The sequence below is a fragment of the Hipposideros armiger genome, unplaced genomic scaffold (assembly GCF_001890085.2).
Source record: "Hipposideros armiger isolate ML-2016 unplaced genomic scaffold, ASM189008v1 scaffold_44, whole genome shotgun sequence".
Lineage (NCBI taxonomy): Eukaryota > Metazoa > Chordata > Mammalia > Chiroptera > Hipposideridae > Hipposideros > Hipposideros armiger.
Window position 1 is genome coordinate 81739 of NW_017731394.1, and position 22000 is coordinate 103738.

The following is a 22000-nucleotide window of genomic DNA, read 5'->3' on the forward strand; positions in this document are numbered from 1 at the left end:
AGAAAAAAACAAATCATCCTTCTGAAGAACCTGAAGAATTTCAAACCAACCAATGGAATGCACAGCCCAGAAAGAAATCTACCTAACACGTGTGCCTTTATTTATGAAAAGTGATGATTCAGTAACAGGAAAGGAAATGCCTATTCAGTAAATGGTGCCAGGTCAACAGGGTATCTACACAGGAAAAACAAACACACTTTTGCCCTGCCTCACACCAAAGACAAAAAAAAATCAATTCTGACAGAACGCAGATTCAAATGTTTCAAAGTAGACAGCAGGGCTTTTAGAAGAAAACATTGAGGTCATCTTTGGAATCTTTAAGTAGACAAACCTAGCCATAAAGCACTAGCCCATAAAGAGAAAAATTGATACATCTGAATATATTTTGACTAAAATCAAGACAATTAAGAATATGAAAAGGCAAGCCACAGCCTAAGAAGAGATATTTGTAACACATTTACTTGAAACTGGACTCTTATCCAAAATATAAAAAGAACTACAAATCCAGAGAGAAAGACAATCCCACTTTAAAAAATTGACAAAAACATGAATAGACTCCTTGGTTAAGGATGAGAAGCAACTGAAATTCTCAAACATTACTAGTAAGAATGTAAATTGGTAACACATTAGAAAAATGTTTAGCCACAAATAGCAAACTAGCCAAAACCCTTTCAACAGTAGAATGGATAATGAATTGTGATATACAGCAAAACCTCGGATTGCAAGTGACTTGGTTTGCGAGTGTTCCTCAAGATGAGCAAACATTTCTAATACATTTTAACGTGGTACACGAGCAATGTCTTGCAATATGAGTAGTTTGTTTCCTGAACAAATTATGCTTGCAAACCAAGGTATTACTGTATTTACATAATACACCAATGCTATAGAGCAATAATCCACAACTGTACACATTAATAACAATCAATTCACAAATATAATGTTGAGCAAAAGAAGCCAAACACAAGAGTAAAGAGTGTATGACTTCATTTATGTAAAGTACAAAAACAGGCAGAAGAAATCTGTGAGCTGGAAGTCAGGACTATGGTTTTCCTTTGTGAGTATACTGACAGGAAGCAAAAAGGTGTTATGTGGTATCCAAGAACTCCCTCTGTGCAGGCATGACCTTGGAATTCATTCAATCGTGCTGCCAGAATACCATCAGGCCCTGAAGTAAGTTTCTACAGTATCTGTTATATGCTTTACCTTCACTAACACAATAGCAATATTGACCTTAGGTCTCAGAAAAGCCCCTGAAACACCAACCAAAGGAGTATTCATTTCTGCCATTGGGGTACTAGTTGCCTACCATGACCATTATGTTTCCTGGTATACCTTAAATAGATCACTGCAGTCTTTCCATTGTACCTGAAGACCTTCCATTGTACCCGAAGAATACCAACTTTTTGGAACCCTTGTGGAAATGATCCCACCATGTGGCCACAAGCGTGATATTGCTTATGGAACCTTCAGATTGAGATTTTATATTGCTGATTTCATTTTGGAGAGACATGTCCATTTTTTAGAGCCTTTATTATTTTAGAAGTTTTAGGGTTACAACAAATTTGAGAGAAAGGTACAGAAATTTCCCACATACTCTGTGGGAGTATTATCAACATCACTCACCAGAATGGTACAGTTTTTTACAAGCAAGAACCTAGATTGACACACGATAATCATCCAGCATCCACAGTTTACCATAGGTTTTGCTTTTGGTGCTGTACATTCTATGGGTTTGGACCAAAGTATAATGACATATATCCACCACTATATTATACAGAATATTTTCACTGCCCTAAAAATCCTCTATGCTCTGCCTATTCATTTCTTCCCTCAATTACATCTAGCAACCAATGATCTTTTTGTCTCCATAGTTTTGCCTTTTCTAAAATATCATACAGTCGGAATCAGTATGCAGCTTTTTCCAATTGGCTTCTCACACTTAGTAATTTGCATTTAAGTTTCCTCCATGTCTTTTCACAGCTTGATAGCTCATTTGTTTTTTTGCGCCAAATAATATTCCATTGTCTGGACTACCACATTTCATTTATCCATTCACCTACTTAAGGATATCTTGGTTGCTTCCAAGTTTTGACAATTAAGAATAAAGCTGCTATAAACATCCATGTACAGGTTTTTATGTGGATATATTTGCAGCTCCTTTCAGTAAATACCAAGAAACACAACTGCTGAATTATATGGTAAGAATTTAGTTTTTATAAGAAATCTCCAAACTATCTTCAAAAATGGCTGTTCCATTTTGTATTTTGGCAGCAACATATGAGAGCTCCTATTGTTTCACATCCGCACCAGCATTTGGTGTTGTCAGTGTTCTGCATTTTGGCCTTCCTAATAGATGTGTAGTGGTATCTCAATGTTTTAATTTGCATTTCCCTGGTGACATATAATGTGCCTCATCTTTTCATATGTTTATTTGCCATCTGTATCTTCTTTGGTCAGGTGTCTGTTACTGTTTTTGCCCCTTTTAAAATCAGGTTATTTTCTTACTGTTGATTTTTTTTTTTATTGGAGAAATGGGGGGATGGGAACAGTGCTGGGGAATTGGGGGAAGGGGAACAGACAAGTTTCTGTCGTTTTGTTCTTCAGTCTAGTTGTGGAGGACGTTGCTTCACTGGCCCAAGTTGGCACCATCATTGCGCTCTTCCCGGGAGAGGCAGATCAGTCACTGGCTTCTGGATGGCCGCTCACTGCGGCTGCTGGCCGCTCACGCTGGCTGCTGGCTACATACGGTAGCCCATGGCAACCCACTGCCACAGGGGCTGCAGCCTACGCCGTCGCCGGCGACTCACGGCAGCCCAGCTCCAGGTTGAGCTGTTGTTCAGCATCTTAGCTGTAGAGGGCAGTGTCACTGGCCCTCATATGTGGGATCCGAACCGGGGCCCTCTGGCGTCCCAAGCCAGTTCTTAACCATCATGCCACTTGGCCAGCTCTACTGTTGATTTTTAAGAGTTCTTTGTATGTTTTGGAGAACAGCACTTTATCAGATGTATCTTTTACAAATATTTTGCTCCCAGTCTGTGGCATTTTTTTTCATTCTCTTGACATTGTCTTTCACAGAGCAGTTTTTAATTTTAATGAAGTCCAGCTTATTCTTTCTTTCATGTATCATGTCTTTGGTTGTTGTATGTAAAAAAAGCATTTCCATAGTCAAGGTTCTCTAGATTTTCTCCTACGTTATCTTCTGGGAGGTTTATGTTTTACATTTATGTATGTGGTCCACTTTAATTTTTATGAAGGGTGTATGGTCTGTGCCTAGATTTTTTTTCTTTTTTGGATGTTAGGTTGTTCCAGCACCATTTGTTAAAAAGATCATCTTAGGTCCATTGTATTACTTTAGCTCATTTCACAAAGATTACTTGACTATACTTGTCTATTCCTGGGCTCCCTAGTCTGTTCCACTTATCCATTCTTTTGCCCTACCACACTGTCTTGATTACTATAGCTTTAGAGTAAGTCATGAAATTAGGTAGCATCACCCTTCCAAGTTTGTTCTTCTCCTTCAAGACTGTGTTGGCTATTCTGGGTCTTTTGCCTCTCCACATAAACTTTAGAATCATCTTATCAATATCCATAAAATAACTTGCTGGGATTTTTATTAGGATTACATTGAATCTACAGAGCATGTTGGGAAGAACTGACATCGTGACAATATTGACTCTCCTATCCATAAAAAATGGAGTATCTCTCCACTTATTTAGTCCATCAGAGTTTTGTAGTTTTCCTCATATAGACCTTGCACGCTTTTTTAGATTTATACCTAAGTATTTCAATTTTGGCTACTCTTGTAAATTGTATTGTGTTTTAAATTTCCAATTCCACCTGTTCATTGTTGGTATATAGCAGCTGATTTCATTTTGATAGGATGGTGAGATGGCTTCATTGAAATGTGTAGGTCGAAGTGAGATGTGAACAATAAGAAGTTAACTAGTGGTCTTTTGGAAGAAAGGGACACAGTGAGTGCAGAAAAATAAATGAATGCCAGAGTGCAGAGAATAAGGGTATTTATAATGATACCGCCAGAGAGGTAGATAAAGGGAACTACATGCAGGTCCTTAGGAAGTTTTGTTTTTATATTATATGATCAGACTTCTATTTTTAAAAGATCAGGATAGTTCTTGAATGGAAAATGTACTGCAGGAGAACCAAAAATGAGGGCTAAATGAGCTAGAGTGGATTAGAGAGCTATTAAGAGGTAAACTCCACAGGTCTTGGTAATGGACTGGTTATGGCAAAATGAAGCTTGAGAGAGGAATTGAGTGTAATGAGGTTCCTTAGCTTAGGCAACTAATTCTACAAATGGTCACCAGAGGAAGTTCAGGCTGGGGCATTATGAGTTTGAGGTCCCACTAAGCCTTTCAAGAAACAGGTAAAGTATCTAAATTTAGTATTCTAGAGGTCAGAGAAGCAATATGGACTATAAATGTTAGTCAATAATATACAGCTAGTCAATAGTACATAAATGGTAACTGAAGTCCTGAGAGTGGATGAAGATAAGACTATGGAATAAAAAGAGAAAACGGTCTTGAGGACTCCAAGATTTAATGGCAGAAAGAAGGAACCTTATTTTCTTTTACATCCTTTAGCCATTAAAGTGTCCCCTCCTTTCAAATACTAATCCCTCTCCTGTGCTTCAGATTGCATTCCTTCTACTTCACTCAGGTTTTTTTCTTTATGAATTGTCTACAGTTGTTTTCCAATACCTTCATTCTCTCTCTCTAACAACAAAACTCCTCCCATAAATCTATCATCTCTCTCAATCCCCCTTCACAGCAAAGCTTTCTAAAATGTAAAACAGTCTAATTTTATGGAATATTCAACTTCACTTGCCATACAACTCTAAATAATTATTTGACTTTTCAGTTTACTACTCCATCAAATCTGTCTTTAACAAAACCAAAATAAACCATTATTACTAAATCAAATAATCACTTTCCAATCTTAGGTTACTTGCTGTTCTTCTGCCCAGCTTTTAAATGTTCATGTTCCTCAAAGTTATTCTCAGTTCTTTTTTCTTCTCATTCTAAAGTATACATATCCTTGGTGAGTTTATCCATTCCCTGGGGTAAACTCCCACCATGCGCTAATTAATTTCCAATCTATATTTCATCTACAGAACCTTCTCTTACATTGCCTACTGGGTATGGACATCTCCACTTGGATATTGCACTGGTACCTCCAATTAAACACATTCAAAATAGATTTTAAAACTCATAATCTCCAACTCCCTAAAACAATCAACATCACAACTACAAAATTCTGCAGTTCCTCTTTTATTCTTTATCCTCTGCTATCAAGAAAGCTGATCAAGGCAGGAACCTGTTAATAATCTTTTATTCCTCCTGTCAACCCTCCTTGATCATATCGATTCTACCCCTTTATATTCTCTTTATCACATTCACACTTTCAAACAATCCATTTTCTTCTCGCATACTTTTAGCCAAAACATAACAATCAAATATGATCATTGCCATTCTTTCACCTAAAATTTGTCAAGATTTCCGATTTCCCATTATCCTTAAGGGGATAAAAATTCACTACCTTAAGAAAATCAGTTAGACTTTTCTCTAACTTCTCCAGTTTCCCCCTTTTTTTAAGCACTCTATAAATCATGATAACTACTTGCAGAGAAGCAATGAGAGCAGATTTACTGAAGGAGCAGTCTTCCCATTCTCTGTAATGGCTTCCATTCTCCTAATTCCTGTGTCTTTTACACATCCTTCAAAACTCAGGTTAAGCTTCCTCCTCAGAGGAAACTTTCCAAGACTCCTTTCTCTCAGTCCAAATTAGGTATCCTACATTTGTCCTCCATGGCTCTATAGTATACTTTATTATCCTATTTACCCACCTATCCCTGCAACTGTGCACTCAAGGAGGGTAGACACTAAGTATTCTTTCTCCTATAACTTGAGCACTTAGTATAGTCCTTGGAATTTAATTAAATAATTGTTATCAATCATTATTAACACCACGCCTAAACATATACCCCTTTAACTCTTTCCTTCCACAAATACTTCATTTACTCCAATGTTTCATATTCAACTCTACATACTGGTAAATTCAAGTATTTTGGATTATTTGCTTTGGGAGCAAAGGTTTTGTCTTTGTTAAAAAAAAAAAGATTAAGATAGATTAAATTAATTTGTCCTATGATCATGTTATACCAAATATACAGCCTAATTTCAGGATTACCTTAGTGGGCATATGTCATACTTCCAGAATTATAGAGTTGAAAAACAATTCTTCATTTCTAGTAATAAGGCAAACAAAACATCACACCATCACCTTTTCTAAAGGGTAAACAGAGTAGGAAAAAAGGGAATATAAAGTAAAGAAACCTATACAAATTCAATCTTTGTAGTACTAATTCAAGGTTTTCAGATCAATGAAAATATCCAAGATGTTTCTACTTGATATTAGACTGCACATCACTTTTTGTTTTGCTCTTCTTAGTACTTATGTACTGCAAGACAAAATTAGCACATTTTGTTGAATGTGTTCAAGAGCTATTCTGTTTTCAATGTGTTAATCATATCACCACCATCACTGACCCCCCAAATGAGAATATTTCTACTTCTATAGGCCTAAAATGGCAAGGTTAGGTCTAAGCAGACAGTAAGCACTCAACTGCTATATACTGTGTGATTGAAACTACAGATTTATACTGGCAAAAGATTCAAAATGAAATTACCTGAACCTTGATCAAGATTTCCAGTTGATATATTGTTAAAGAGCAACATGGAGTTTTTCCCCCAAACATTTTTCTTTAAAAAACAAAAATAAAATAAAATAAAATAAAATAAAATAAAGACCTTCTCAAATGAAAAAGTCCAGTCACTATTTAGAGATAGTAATTTCAATTTATCAAACAGAATCAGCCAGAGCTTTAACGGGGCGTTGAGGTTTAAAACAATTCAATGGCAAGGATTTCAATGATGTTTGGATTTATTTCACTGTCAAAACCAGTAACTTTGTAATGCAGGCATGATTTACGAGTCCTTTTTAGTTTAGACATTTGTCGATCATGAATGCCTTAAAAAAATCATTTACTACTCCGACCCCCGCCCCCCATGAATGGTGAGAAAACTTTAAATCCAAAGACACAGCTTTAAATTACATTGTCCACCCCCCATCCCACCCCCGCACATAAAAATCCTATTCTAAGAAAGCTCTCAATTCAGAGTTCACAAATCACTAGAAAATGAAAGTACATACATATCTAATTCTTACCAGTTTTGGAGGAAAGAAACCTCAAGTATTTTTTGTTATTTGCAGCTGCCTTAACAGCAAACGACAATTAAATGTGTGAACAAGGCTGTCAGAGTAACACTTGTCATTCACACCACTTATGGAAAGGCGCTCCAAGACTTCCAGAGCACTAATTAAAGTTAACGAAAGCTTCTCATGGGGACTTGTCAGAGAAGTACATTTTGTCATTTGCTCTTCGAGACAGAGGAAAACCAAATCGCCTCTAAGCTCAAAGAGTTCTCACTCCAAGGTCTAAATTCAACCCACCTGCTACTGACGACCTGCGCCCCAGATGCTCAGCAAGCAACTCATTAAGGTAAGAGTTCCAAACCTTCAATATAACACAACCATTAAAAAAAAAAGTGACTTGATGGGGAAGGCGGAATGAATTTTCTCTCGTAAAGCATAAGGGAAGGGGGCGGGAGAATGTATCTTTCCTCTTTACAGATGAGCCGAGAAAGGTGTAAAAGTCCTACTGGTGGCAGCCTGATATATCGTTCCACCAACCTTTTCTTTAAGCCTACGTGAATGAGGACACTCAAAACGAGAGCAATGTTGAATGATATTACCCACCTCCAGCCCCACGGAACCCGGGAAGACTCTCACCCAGGCCTCAGATGGCCCTCTCTCACCTGGGTCCCGCAGAAGTCCGCCATCCTTACGTAGAGCGCACTTTTCAGCAATAAGTCTTGCGATTGGTTGACTCTGGAGGACATCTCATTCCTATTGGCTACGAGAGCCGCCGTGGAGTAAGGAGGCGGGAGTCTGGGGCTGGCTCTGACAGGTCCGCTGCTTGAATTCCCAGACTTCCTATTGGGTCAACGTGGGAAGCTCCAAGATGGCGGCAGTGGCGGCTTGTGGCACCGACAGCGGGAGTGCTGGGTCTGTGGCAGCGGCGGCCAGCAAGAACAACGTCACCAGTTTCCAGAGGAAAGGTCCTAGAACCAGCAGTAGCGACAGCGGCGGCTCTCGACTAGTGTCCATCGCGGGCACACGACCGTCGGTGCGGAACGGACAGCTGCTGGTATCAACCGGGCTCCCAGCCCTGGACCAGCTCTTAGGTCGGTTCAGAACTGAGATCTGGGCTCAACAGAGGGAAAACTTAGGGAGGGGACTTGCCGGGGGAGCCACCCTGACCCCACATCACTCTCTGACGCCTCAGCCTTCGGACGTGGAGAGGATAGCCCGGTCTGATAGAGATGGAGGGGAGGAAGGGTTGCATGGAGACTAATAAATGCTGTTAACTAAATCCGTTTTAGTGCCCCCACTTTCTACTCTGGTTCCTGCCCACCAGCCTTTTTCTAGATTGCCACGGGATCCCTACCTGTTTTTACCCTGGTCAAAGGAAATTATTAATGTTTGGACACGGTTTGGTCTTTATCTATAGAATCCCCTCTTCATCTCTGGGTACACCCTCCCGCCAGCCCCAGGTAGCTCATGGTTTGGATTGACCTACAAAACTTTGTATCATCGTGAGAGAGGCTTCATTAGAAAATGCTGCAAAAAGTAGCTTCCCGCCTTTCACCACCAGGATGCTTATCTCCCGGTTCTGAATCTTTAAACAAATCACATTGGCTTTAAGACAATGGATTTTAAAGGTTTATGTGGATCCAAAGTAATTATAGCCCGTCGTTGATATTGACAGTCATAACCGTATCTGCGTTAAATGCATGTATATATGTTTTTGGTGGGGTTTTATATATATATATATACTTTGCCCCCAGAGTTACATTCCAAACGGTATGTTTAAAATTAATTCACTTTTTAACGAGAAAAAGAAGTTCCGTTCCTAGGCTTTCCTGTGTAATCTCTGGGGGGTTTTTTATGAGAAGCCTGTTAAAGAATATGCATGTTTCATAGCTGTCATATGGAAAGAATTGACCAGATTAGGTTGGTGAGACAGAGCTGCTGTGTTAATAAAGATTGAAAATTAGTTCCTATCTGAATGCTGCTTCATTAAAAATGCTCCGTTTATATTTCATAACTTTTTAATAGTCCGTGATATGTGTCAGTTAAATCTTATACACTTTCATAAAATATTAGAAATGTCGTTGCATGTTCTTGTACATCACTTGACATTTTCTCTGTAATTCCTCAACCCGCATCCTTCTGCAAGGTTTAGTGCAAAGGAAAGTGACAAGACAAGCAACCTATGAGAAAGAACATGGTTTCTTGCCTGTTATTTCATGTCCTTAACTGGATCCTGGTTATTTCTACATAAATTTAAGTATTTTCACTTAATAGTTGCAAGTCTGTTGCCTTCCTAAATTGCATGCTACTGTAAACAAAAATGATTCAGAATATCTAAGCAAATATTGATCTCAACTTTTTTACCCTTGTGAGCCTTACTTAAGTATGATCCTATATTTGAACTTAAAGCTTGAAAGCTGTTCCATGTGTGTGTGTGTGTGTGTGTGTATAAATTCAGTGGGGATGTATGATTTCAGTCACTTCATCCTGAAACTCGCCAAACAAAAAGGTAACATTTCTGACGTTATACCTTTACTTCCTCATTAGAATAACAAAATGTGCCTAGCACAGTTCCTGTCACTTAGTAGATTCTCATAAGTTCTTGACTGAAAGAAAAATAATGTATGGGGAAAAAAAGCCTGGACAAGTTTATGAAACATATAGGACAGAGTTATGTATTTAAGCTCTAAAAACAGACTCAGAGATTAAGTAACATGAATAGAGTCACAAAACCATTGACAGTCTGGCCTGATCTTTAGGCTCCAAATTTAGTGTTCTGTATATGCTACAGCTGTTTGAAATTTTTGAAAACTTTTCAAGTGGTTTTAACCATTTATTGAACCTCAGACTAATGATTTAGCTATAGTCTCTTGAAGCACCCACTTCCTCATGTGTTTGTACAGTGATATAAACTTGAACTATAATTTCAAAATTTTCCAGATTTGCTTGGGATGGGGACTGTGGCATTTGACTATAATAAGCTTATGCTGAAGATTAGTGTTCATTAAGATGATTGAAATAAGTATCAGTTTTTGGACATTTTGAAATATATTTTACATGTATATAGTTAATTCTCAAAGTGCCCAGAAGTTGAAGAAATTGTTGTAAGAGGAGTTACTACATTTGGAATAACAAATATGTGCAGAAGTATTTTAGTTGTTAACTTCTTAATGGCATTTTTGTATTTTGATGTTTGTTCTGTTTTGTATGGCCCTGTGGAGCAAACCCTTTACATTTGTTTTTCATTAAAACTTTATTTGAAAGTGATTTGGCTGCTAATATGTGTACACATAGGTATAAACAATTCATATTATGTTGTTACTCTAAAATGTTATTTGACTAAGATTGTGACAAGCCTCATACAATCATATTGTGACAAAATGTAATGATAGTAGGATGTTATGATATCAGGATGATTAAACTATACTGTGACATTGTGAATTTTGCATAAATAAATTCTGTGGTTACTGTGTAACAAGTAAGTCCTTTACTGTATGGTAACTGCCATGCAGTACAGTGATATTTTACCACTGCCACTATGACATCATTGTATTTTTAAGCATAGATGCAAAGTATATTTGAAAGGCCTACAGGCTAATTGAATGTTAGTCATTTAATGATATGCTAATGTTTCCACAGCTTACTTCCCAAGTTGGCTACATTTAAATTTTTCAAATTCTGCGATTTCCTAATCCAGATTCTCAACCCTGCCCGTCCAGGAAATCTATGTTGTTTTTGATGACACTATATTTAAAAATTCCATTTTTCTTCCAGGAATTTCCAAAAAGAGATTATAGAGGGTAAAAGATTCTGACAGAATTTCTTTTTCTAGGATATAAAGTATAATACATTTTAGGACCATACTGTCTAATCTGGGGGAATTATCCCCAGCCTTATCCTTCAAAAAGACACTTGAAGGAAAGGTAACTTCAGGCTGTACTGACTTAACCTCTTTGCTGTTCAGAACTTACTAAATTTTGACAGTCAAGTGAATGGAAGATGAGATTTGGAGTAAATAATAGTCTAGAAAGAAGGAGGTTTAGTGGTAGCTGCCATTTTCAACACAGATGTCAAAAAGTAAATATTGGTGGGCTTATTTCCTTTGCTCCACTATATCTTAATCTAGAGTGTGGGTTGATGTACATTGAGTTTGGACTACAAAATAATCCTGGTTATGATGCTTTAGCAACTAATATGTGTACACTTAAGGAAAAATTAGCTTATTTCTATGTATTGCTATGTAAAATTGTTTCATGTGATTTAATCTGCATAACCATTCTCACTTTTTCTATTTTGATTCCCATATTTGCTGAGCCAATAGTTGTGATCATCAAGAGTTGTCGGGATGTTTCAAACTCCTAGAGAGAGAAGAAAAAGTAGACTTATTAATGGAATAACTCAATTTAGTTTGAACTGTGGCATTAATTAAGTCAAGAATATTGCTATGAACCAAGGAAAGGATATGAACTTGTTTTTTACATTGCATTTTCTCTAAAATGCCTTTGTATAATTTTAGCAAAACTATTCCTATAGAAAGCACTGGAAAGGACTGGTATAAATCACCATTATCTTTCCTGACTTGTTTTATTTTCTCTACCTTTGGAAAAGGAAATGCATCTTGTAAAATAAGGCATCATTCTGAGCCTTCATATTCTAATGTTTTAATTTGACCTTGTTTACCCAAAAGGTACAGCTTCATTAGAGATTTGTTTTGGGAAGTGTGTGGAGATTGAATTTCTCCCTTTAAAATAATGTTGATATCATTTTTCTAACAGTCACACAAATTAAAAAACAAACCTTTTCCTTCATTTTAAAATTTATAAAATAAGATATTGTTACTTAATCACAAGATCTTAAATATTCTCAATTTTTTTAAAAAAGATTTTTATTGGGGAAATGGGGGAGGGGTACAGACAAGTTGCTGTCCTTTTGTTCTTCAGTCTAGTTGTGAAGGACATCACTTCACTGGCCCATGTTAGTATTCTCATTGCACTCTTCCCAGGTGAGGCAGAGCCGTTGCCAGTCACGAGACAGCCTCTCACAGTGGCTCTTGGCAGCGCACACTGACTGCTGGCCACTCACAGTAGCTCATGGCAGCCCACTGCAGCTCCACTGCAACCTACGCCCCGGTCACTGGCGACTCACAGCAGCCCAGCTCCAGGTCGAGCTGTTGTTCACCATCGTAGATGTAGAGGGCGCAGCGTCACTGGCCCATGTGGGATCCAAACCCGGCCCCTGCTGCTCAGAGCTGGCGTCCCAAGCCAACTCTTAACCAACGAGCCACTCGGCTGCCCCAAATAGTCTCAATTTTTTAGTATTAGATTTTTTTCTAGTTTTAAGACAAAATGCTGTGTCATTTTTAAAGGTAAAATCTTGATGAAATTAATACTTTAAAATATCTTCAAGCTTTAAAACTCATAATCTTATATGATAAAATAGTCTACCTGTATTTTTAGTAAGCTGGAGAAAAATATGCTTGTTAAGGTCTAGAGGTAAAACCAAGTGTTTATTTGCTTAGTGACTTAGAAAGTATCTTGATTTCTGTAACATAATTAAAGGGGAGAGGAGGCAGTAAACAAGACCATTTTACTCCATTGTATGTCTCATCATAGAAATAATAAGATTGCTTGCTTACCTCGTTACTTACCTGTCAAAGATTTTAGTGGACTGTTGGGGAAAAATATTTCTATTTTAATTGGGAACTATAAGTGTGAAATCTGTGTTGCTTTTGAAATTAGATAAAATTATTAATGGGTTACTGATTTTAAAGATACATTAAATGCTAGCTTTTGTTGAATATATTATGTCACGATATCCTGTCATGGTTGGTTGTTGAAGCTTTTAAATTTTTAATGGGGACATGGCTACAAACTTATTTTAGTTTAAAATACAGCTAAAACCTCAGTATATCAAAATACCTTATACAGAGGTATTTCAGGGAAATGCGAGGCCTTGTCACACTAAAATCAAATTTGGAAGACTGGAAGACCTTTGCTGTTATATGTGTGTGTATATGTACTTGTCAAATCGTTTTACATCATCCTATTCCTAGAATAAAAGCTTGATTTAAAATAGTTACTAATTAGGTGAATTCGTCTTGTTCCCCATGAACAACCTTCACTAAGAGCCAATCCTAACTTGAGCCTAGTGAATTTATGTAATAGAGCCCATTAGAAAAAAAGAAACAAACTTGCAGTTCTGTAAGAAAAGTCCTGATGGGATTGGCTGATAAAAGTCATTGAAATGTCCACATTTTATGTTGTTTAATGTTGAACTTTTCCAAACATTAGAATTTTAATGTACAAGAGATTTTTAAAAGTTGGTGTTTTCTGAATTATCAGGAACAATAAATTGTATCATTCTCACAGAAAATTACTTTCTTAGCGTAGTCTGATATACTGTTAAGGTGATCACCTTTTATATGAATATATTTTAGTGATTTGTTCTAATCAGAAAATAATTGCCAGAACAGTAAGGATAGCTGTTACCGAATACCTCTCTGAGCCACACACCTGAACTATAATAGGTATCATTTCATGTAATTGGTAAACTCTTTGTTCATCTGCTATCATTCCACTGTGAATAACATTTGCAAAATATCTTTAATTCTCTATTCCTTATATAATTTCCTAACTTGAGAAGACATGAATGTAGACCCAGGAAAGTTTAGATAAATCTAAATTATTCCTATAAGAAATAGGTTAAGGAGAGAAAGGCAGCTACTATTTTTATAAATAGTACCTGCTTAAGATAGACACTGCAGTGTCTGTGTGCTTATATTTCATCTCCTTAAATATACACAGAATTCTGATTAGGTAGTTATATGTTAATTTTTGCATGTAAAGGAAAGTAGGGAGTTCACACATGTGATTTAAAATGTTCAGAGTGGATTGAGAAGTTAGTGGGGGGTCTATACGTATATTTAGTCCTATAACAAATCCACTTAAACATAAAAATATGTAAATGTGCTGGTTTCTTTTTTTTGTTTCCTTCTCTAACAATTTAGTATGTTCTACTTATAGTCATAAAGTTGCCAAATGTTCTTTGTGACATGTATGTTACCAAATTTTAAATTTTTGAAACATTTATGCTACTTACAAGGCGAAAAAGTAACACTATCAAAGGAACTTTTCATACTAACATTTTCTGTATAACATTTGCCACTACAAAATTTTATTGGAGAAAAGTTCTTTATTGGTGTTCTAATGTTTATATCACAATTTTGTGCCCCCCAAAACCCCCAGAAATTCTAGTTACATTGTCTTCAATTGTCCAACAATTTTGAGTAGTTTCTTTTTAAATTATACTTTAAGTACATTTCATCCTTTACTATACCTATATTTTATTTTTAAGTGAACTTGTTAGTGTTTGCAACATTAATTACAAATAGTAATACTTTACAAATGTTTTACAAACAACATATCAGTAGTCAAAAGTTGTATCTTTTTAGTGTATGTCTAGTTTCCTAAAACTTGATTTTAAATTTATTTTAACGAATCACTATTTGAGTTACATGTTCATGATCATATTATTCTAATTCAGATATTTAAAAGAACATTTTCTAGTAATATTAACAACGTATTTTGTGAGTGTGGCTTTTTTATTTGAAATGACAAAAATAATATTCATTTTAAATTCTAAATATGTTTAGAGCGTGTCCAGACTTTGTGTGTTATTCAAAATGAAAAAAAAAATTCTTTTTAATTATCAGGGTTTTTCCCCCCAACTTATTAAATTTGAAGATAAATATTATAATGGAATTTCTATTATAATAAACTTTCTTTTCTTTGTTGTACTTCTGTAGTAGTTAAGTTACTGTGCACATTTAGGTCTTGGCTATTGAGTTAATTTGTTAACAAGTACTACATACAACATTACTGGAATGCTTAACCACAGTTATGTTGAATGCTACATGGTCTTATCACAGGAGAAAGGAGGATAGTGCAGTATATTATGAAAGTAATTATAATGTGTAGTGTGCAATTACATATAATATGTAATTATTTTATAATAGCACCTTAAGCAAAGTATTGCAAAGGTAATTAAAATGTTGTTTTCAACAGCAATTTTAAAGGTATTGAAGTACCTGCCCTAACTAAAGCCTAACTTTTATGCTAAAGATAATGTGAAAATGTAGATTAATTTTCTTCTTGGTTTTGTTTTATTTCCAGGTGGAGGCTTGGCTGTTGGAACAGTTCTACTAATCGGTTAGTATAGCATACATACTTGCTCTTTCCAATCACAGTTTTGTGTTGTGCATAATGAGTTTATGGGTTTTCCTATTCTGAAATTAAGTATTAATCTTTCTGCAGGAGTTAAGGTAAATTAAAGAGAAATTGCCTTAAGTTCTAATTTAAATTCAAATCTTGATCTGAACTTGAAATAAACAGTATATCTAATAATGTAGCTCTTATAATTTAAAAATGTTCGTGGGGCATTGTGCTCTGTTATTTTAAAAAAGACTAAAATTAAATGCCTATTGATTTTTTTGGAAAATCTTATATTTAGAGTGGGATTATTACAGTGATTAACTTGAGAAGTTGATGTGCTAAGTCCATTGTATATATCACAGATTTTTGTCATTCTTATTGAAAGAAAAATAAACATCAATCATATTTTTGTTTATCTTCAAAAGTATAATGATTCTTATTTAAATATACGTTGATAACTCCATTTGCCTTATATTTTAGTTTAGATGAGAGAATCTTGGAATTAAAGTAAGTCTTGACAGTTACATAATCAAAACTCCTATCTAGCTACCATTCATTTTTCCATAATCCTTGACCAATATCAAACATTTGAGTACAGATTATATAGTTTAAAGGACTTACTATTTCACAAAGCAATGTTTTGTTGTTGAAAATGCTATGATATATTAGAAAGTTCTTTTTATTAATGTTTATCTACTTTTAATAGATTTTTGTTCCTACTTTTGTCATCTGATAAAATACAGAATTAATCTACCTACTCTTTCACGTGACACTCTTAAAATATTTGAAACTAACTCATCACCTCAAATTTTCTCCAAAGTAAGCAGACATAATTTCTTAACATGGTTTTTATGTATCATGGTTTTCACCTTTTTTTTCTCTTGTCACATTCTGGTCTGGCATTTTCTCTTCACCTATACACAGAACTGAATACAATATTCCAAATTTAGAATGACCTGTACTAAATTCTAGAAATGGTGATACCTGTTGCATTTTTAAACATTTCTCTTTTAGCAAATAAAGAATAATTGAAGGACTTTATGGAAAAATATGATTTACAGTTTTACATAAATATATACATAAAATACAAAATATGTAGAAAAAATTAGGTTGTCCTAGTTCCTCATTCCCCGTACCCAGAGACAATACTGTCCTGGCATCCCATCGAAATACTGGGTTGTCTGAAAAGTCATAACGTATTTTTTCTGTTTTTCTTTGCAAAAATGCATCATGACTTTTTCCAACAACCCAATATTTTTACATAAGTAATGTACATGGGAACATTCATCACCTTGCTTTTTCAGCGTAGTGCATCTTAGATAAAAGTCCATGAACATTCATATAGATATACCTCATTCTTCTTAAAAACTACATAGGATTTCACTGTATGAATATGCCATAATTTATTTAAATCATTCTCTAATAATTTCAGGGTAATTCCATTTTTTCTATTACTAGCAATGCTATTGTGCAAATCTTATATATAAGCTTTGCATACACATGTAAATATCTGTAAAGTAAATTTTTAGCTGCAGACTTGCTTGATTGAGGCATGTTAAATTGTGTTAGATATTATTAGATTGCTCTCTGAAAAGGTCATACCACCTTATACTTCAGTCAACAGTTATAAGGATAGCAGTTTATCCTCACCCTTAACAACATTGCATATTATTGAACATTTTAATCTTTACCAGTCCAAGCAGTTAAAAGGTAAAGAATGACATTTTGTCATTTGGACCTGGGACTTTTCTTTTTGATGACCAAAACTTTGGAGAATTATTATAATGATTTAAAATCTATAGCACTGAATTTTAATTCTTTTCTCCAGAGGAAGTATCTATGAATGATACTAACAATCCAATGATGAGCTATAATTCATTCAATAAGTGTTCATTGAACACTCAGGTGTGTGTTAGACTTTGGGGTTACAAGTATAAATAAGGTAATCTCTTCCTTTAAGGAACTTGGCATCTATGTAGGAGACATATGTAAAGCAAATAATTACAATATAATAAGTTAGCACCATAATAGATATGTTTATTATTACATTTTGTCACTGGTTGTGGCTAGTTCAAGGAACTGTCATTGATTTTTATATATTGATCTATAACCAGTGATTTTTGAATACTTTGTAGATTCACTTGAATTTTCTAAGTCGGCAATCATCTTCTGCAAATATTGACAATGTTCTTTCATAACAGACTTTTGTATTGTGGAATTGAGTGCTCCATAACAAATACCTAAAAATATGAGGGTGGCTTTGGAACCAGGCAGTGGGCAGAGGCCAGGAGGATTTTGAGGAGCGTATTAGAGAAAGCCTAAATTGCCATGCATGGATTGTTAGTAGAAATTTGTACTTTTAGGACACTGCCAATGAGGACAACAAGGAAGTAAGGTCCATGTTACTGAAAGCTGGAAGAAGGGGGGTCCTTGTTGTGTAGTGGCAGAAAGCTTAGTGACATTGTAGTCTGCAGTTATATGGAAACAGAACACATGCCTAATGAACTTGGTGATCTAGCTAAAGAGATTTTTTTATAATGAGGAAAAACTCAAGAACAACTAAAGCACCGATTTAAAAACAAAAAAACAAAAACTCTATCCTTGATGAAATGTCAATTCACCAAAATACTGTACTAGGTATTCAATAAATATTTGTTAAATTAATGATTGAATAAAAGAATATGTTATGAACCAAAGGCCTTACCTTTATATTCTTTCCATAAAGCTATTATTTTGAGTCTTTTCAATATTATTTATGCCCTACTATCTTCTTCCATGTGTGTAAGACTTTTAAAAAACATGTGTAACTTAGGTAAATTTACTTTTTTTATCTATTAGCTTGCTTTCATTAGAAAACCTTAAAGCAAACTTTGCAAGTATTTTTACATTTCTTGGAAAGATTGGAATAGCAGGAGTCTTACCTACTAGGTTCTCTACTTTTCTCCATTCCCAAGTCAATACGACTTGTGCAATGGATAAAGTCTTCCTTAGGAAATGAATGAATAGCTCTAAATATAAACTAAATATGACTATATTGCTTATCACTCAAAGAACTTTTTTATTCCAGAAGTAAGAGAAAAGTAAAGCACAAAGATGATTTGCATGAATAACTTTTCACTATAGATTATCAACTTTTTAACCAGTTTTTCTTGACGTGCATTACTCACTTACCAAGGCAATTCTGCCTGCATAGAAGTGTACACGTGCTCATGAGTTTGGGCTTGCAGAGTAGTGTATTTACCGTTTCTGTAGCAATGTCATTTTGGAAACTAGAGATAGTGAGCACTGCCAGAAAACCCAGGCATGTCTACTTTAAACCGTCTGATTACTACAAAATAAATCAATATGAATACATAAGAGGCCATTTTCTGAGGAATAAATTGAAGCACTACATTTACTTTAAAAATTGAAGATAGACTTTTTTTTTTTCATACAAGTTTATTTGAGCTAAACTGACAACATACACTGGGAAGCAAGACCTCAAACACTCCGTGAAGATAGAAATATAACATATTTTATTCTTTAGTACTACAATAGGCTTTGATATGTTTCATATTTAAATTGTTTTCTGTAAGTCTGGAACATGAGTAAATTTGGAACTTCTGAAAAGTATCAAAAGTGAAGGGATGGCATAAATATTTACAGTTTACACAGCTTCTTTTTAAATAAAGGATCTTGATTTGTTTGCAGAGATATTGAGCATCAAGAAGATTTAGTAGGAGTTGTCACAAATTAAAATACAAGTTATGTGACATAATGCATTATTTTTTCTCTTTACATTATGCATTAATCTCTTGCATTAATTGTATAATTTTAGTTCTGGAAGTAGGAGATGACTAATATGTTATTAGACAATTAATTACAACTACCTATGAGTATAGTTTTGTATTAGTTATCTATTGCTGTGTAACAATATCACCACAAATTTAGCAGCTTAAAAGCAACACGCATGTATTGTCTCACAACCCTGTAAGTCAGGAGTCCAGGCACAGCTTAGCTGGTTCCCTGCAAGCCAACAGTCAAGGTGTCCGCCAGAGCTGAGATCTCATCTGAAGGCCTGGCAAGGGGAGGATCTGCTTCCCAGCTCAGATGGTTGGTGGTAACATTCAGTCCCTTGCTAGCTGTCACCCACAAAGGCTGCCTCTACATAGGGCATCTCACAGCATGGCGTCTTATTTCTTCAAAACCAGTAAGGGGAGCTTGTCTCTTAGCAAGACAGTTGTTACCGTCTTATATAACAGAAATGACATGCCACAATCTCTGCCATGTTCTGTCAGGTAGAAGCCAAGCACAGTTTCCACCCATGCTCAAGAGAGGAAATTATGAAAAGGCAGGAATACCAGGAAATGGGAATCATGGGGATCACCTTAGAATCTGCCACACTTGTCATAATTTTAATTTGTTATTATTTCACACAATAGCAAAAACTGAGCACTTAACTATATCTCTCACCAAACATGATAGTAGTTTCTTGTCATTTGTCTTCAACCTTTTTGAATTTACTGAGCTATATTTTTCTTCTACATAATGTAATACATTCTGAGCATTTTTCTTATTTAGCACAAGTTGGCAAACGACAGCCTGCTGGGTGGCTACATATCTCTAAATAAAGCTTTATTGGAATACACCGTGCTTATTTATTTGCACATCGTCTGGCTGCTTTTATGCTACAGGACTGAGTTGAATAGTTTCAACAGAAACAATATGGTTTACAAGCCTGAAATATTTACTTTCTGATTCTTTAAGAAAAAGTTTACCAGTTCCTATTTTGTATTATTATATTTTGTATTCTTAATTTCTTTTATTTTATTTTTATTTATTTTTATTTTATTTTATTGGGGAACTGTGTGTTTTTCCAGGACCCATCAGCTCCAAGTCAAATAGTTGTTTCAATCTAGTTGTGGAGGACGCAGCTCTGTGGCACATATGGAGATTGAACCAGCAACCTTGGTGTTATGAGCACTGTACTCTAACCAACTGAGCTAACCGGCCGCCCCTTAATTTATTTTATACTGTAACTTGTTAAAAGACTGAAATAAGACAAACTGATATCAGAGCAATTCTTTAGTAATATCACTAACCTTTTGTTCTGAACCATTTAAGCACCTACAATATCTTTAACACTGTTAGTATAAATCTTGGTGTTAACCCTTTCTGAACTTAAACTGAACGGTGACTACACGTGGAATAACAATGAGCGGTACATATATAACATGCAAATGTTTATGCAGATGTAAAGTATGGACAAGGCTTATGTTGTCCCAAATATTTTCTTGTTTCAGTCCACTTCTTGTTGTAGCCAGAATGAACTTTCTGATAGGAAAATCTGACCGCGATATATCCTTGCTTAAGATCTTTATGTGGTCTCTCTTGATCTTAAGGTCCAAAGCTCCTTAACTTGGGCTGTAAGGACTTTAATCATCTGCCACTGCTGACCCACTTTAGCCTTATCTCCTTCTCATCCCCTCACCTCCTTCCTCAGGCTTTGTGTCTATCACCTTAAGCTTTTAATTCCATCAAAGTACCAATCTCTTACCTCTCTCCAGGCCTTTGCTTATGTCTTTTCTTGCTGCTGCTTTTCTTTTCCTCTCTTCCTGTTAATCATCCTTTAGGTCTTCACTTAGATATGTCTTCCAGAAAGCCTTCCTTAACTGTTGATTTTTTTCCCTTCACCCCCACTTAGTATTCCTCCTGTATACTTCTATAGTACTCTTTATTTACCTTATCATGACACTTACTTTATGGAAAATACCTGATCATGTATCTTATTTAGTAGACTGAACACGCCTTAGTTTCTATTCCTATAAGATGGGGATTAATAACATTTATCTTTAACATATAGTTAGCGGTCAACAAGATGAGCTATTTACTATTTTTAATGGGATGCTGAGTTCCTCAGAATTGGTGACTAGCCCAAAGTGAGAAAAGGAAGACAAAAGTTTACGTTCCCCTAACTTCCCACAGTTGAAGTTAGACACCTCCTTCAGGCCCAAAGAACTAGCACCAGCTACTTCCTCGTAACTCTGCCACCCTTACCAGGCAATATAGGCAAGGACTGGAGAGAACAGGAGTGCAATATTTATAGTAAAAAGTGACCCCCTCATTCAGGCAAGTAAGAGCGTCCAACTCTTAAGAGCACCACCAGTCATAGAAATGAGGATGCTTGCAAAAAGCAGAGACTGATTGCTAAACATCTGAACCTTCAAGCCCATCAGTGAGTAGTTCATGGTGAGAGAGTTCTTGGGAAAGCCTGCCTTTCTGTCTCCTAGAGTTTGTCAGCATTCTCAGACATTGAGACTGTTATCCCGAGTCTGATGTAGAAAAGGGAGGGAGACCTGCTGGAAAAGATTGTGTAAACATCTGAAATAATAATGGTAGCGATAGCTAACATTTCCAGAGAAAAGGCTGAATATGAATACTGACCAGCCCCCCAAAACACTAGATTCTACCTGTTGGAAGGGTTTTTTGAGGGGCACATGAGGACAGAATGAAACAGAGCGTTATCCATGAACACCACACTTACCACCTGCGTGGAAGCCACCATAACTTCACAGGCT

General features: G+C 35.7%; 2 protein-coding genes across 8 annotated transcripts in view; one reads left to right on the top strand and one right to left on the bottom strand.

Annotated features, from left to right (window-relative positions):
* The window catches only part of IMMP1L (inner mitochondrial membrane peptidase subunit 1), a 78615-nt gene extending 70635 nt beyond the window's left edge, over positions 1-7980 (bottom strand). The window contains exon 1 of one of the 6 annotated variants that reach the window (XM_019639471.1): positions 7896-7980. The gene's annotated coding sequence lies outside the window, so the exon portion shown is untranslated. Of the gene's footprint in view, positions 1-6207; positions 6297-7530; positions 7633-7836 lie in introns of those variants that run through there. The other 5 variants (XM_019639470.1, XM_019639472.1, XM_019639478.1 and 2 more) reach the window with 5 other exon arrangements.
* A 29-nt stretch (positions 7981-8009) lies between these two features.
* Positions 8010-22000, top strand: part of ELP4 (elongator acetyltransferase complex subunit 4) — a 218689-nt gene continuing 204698 nt past the window's right edge. For both annotated transcript variants that reach the window (XM_019639465.1, XM_019639466.1), the window contains exons 1-2: positions 8010-8324; positions 15405-15440. In XM_019639465.1, coding sequence (XP_019495010.1) covers positions 8102-8324; positions 15405-15440 — 259 coding nt within the window. In that variant the 5' untranslated portion in view covers positions 8010-8101. The remainder of the gene's footprint in view (positions 8325-15404; positions 15441-22000) is intronic.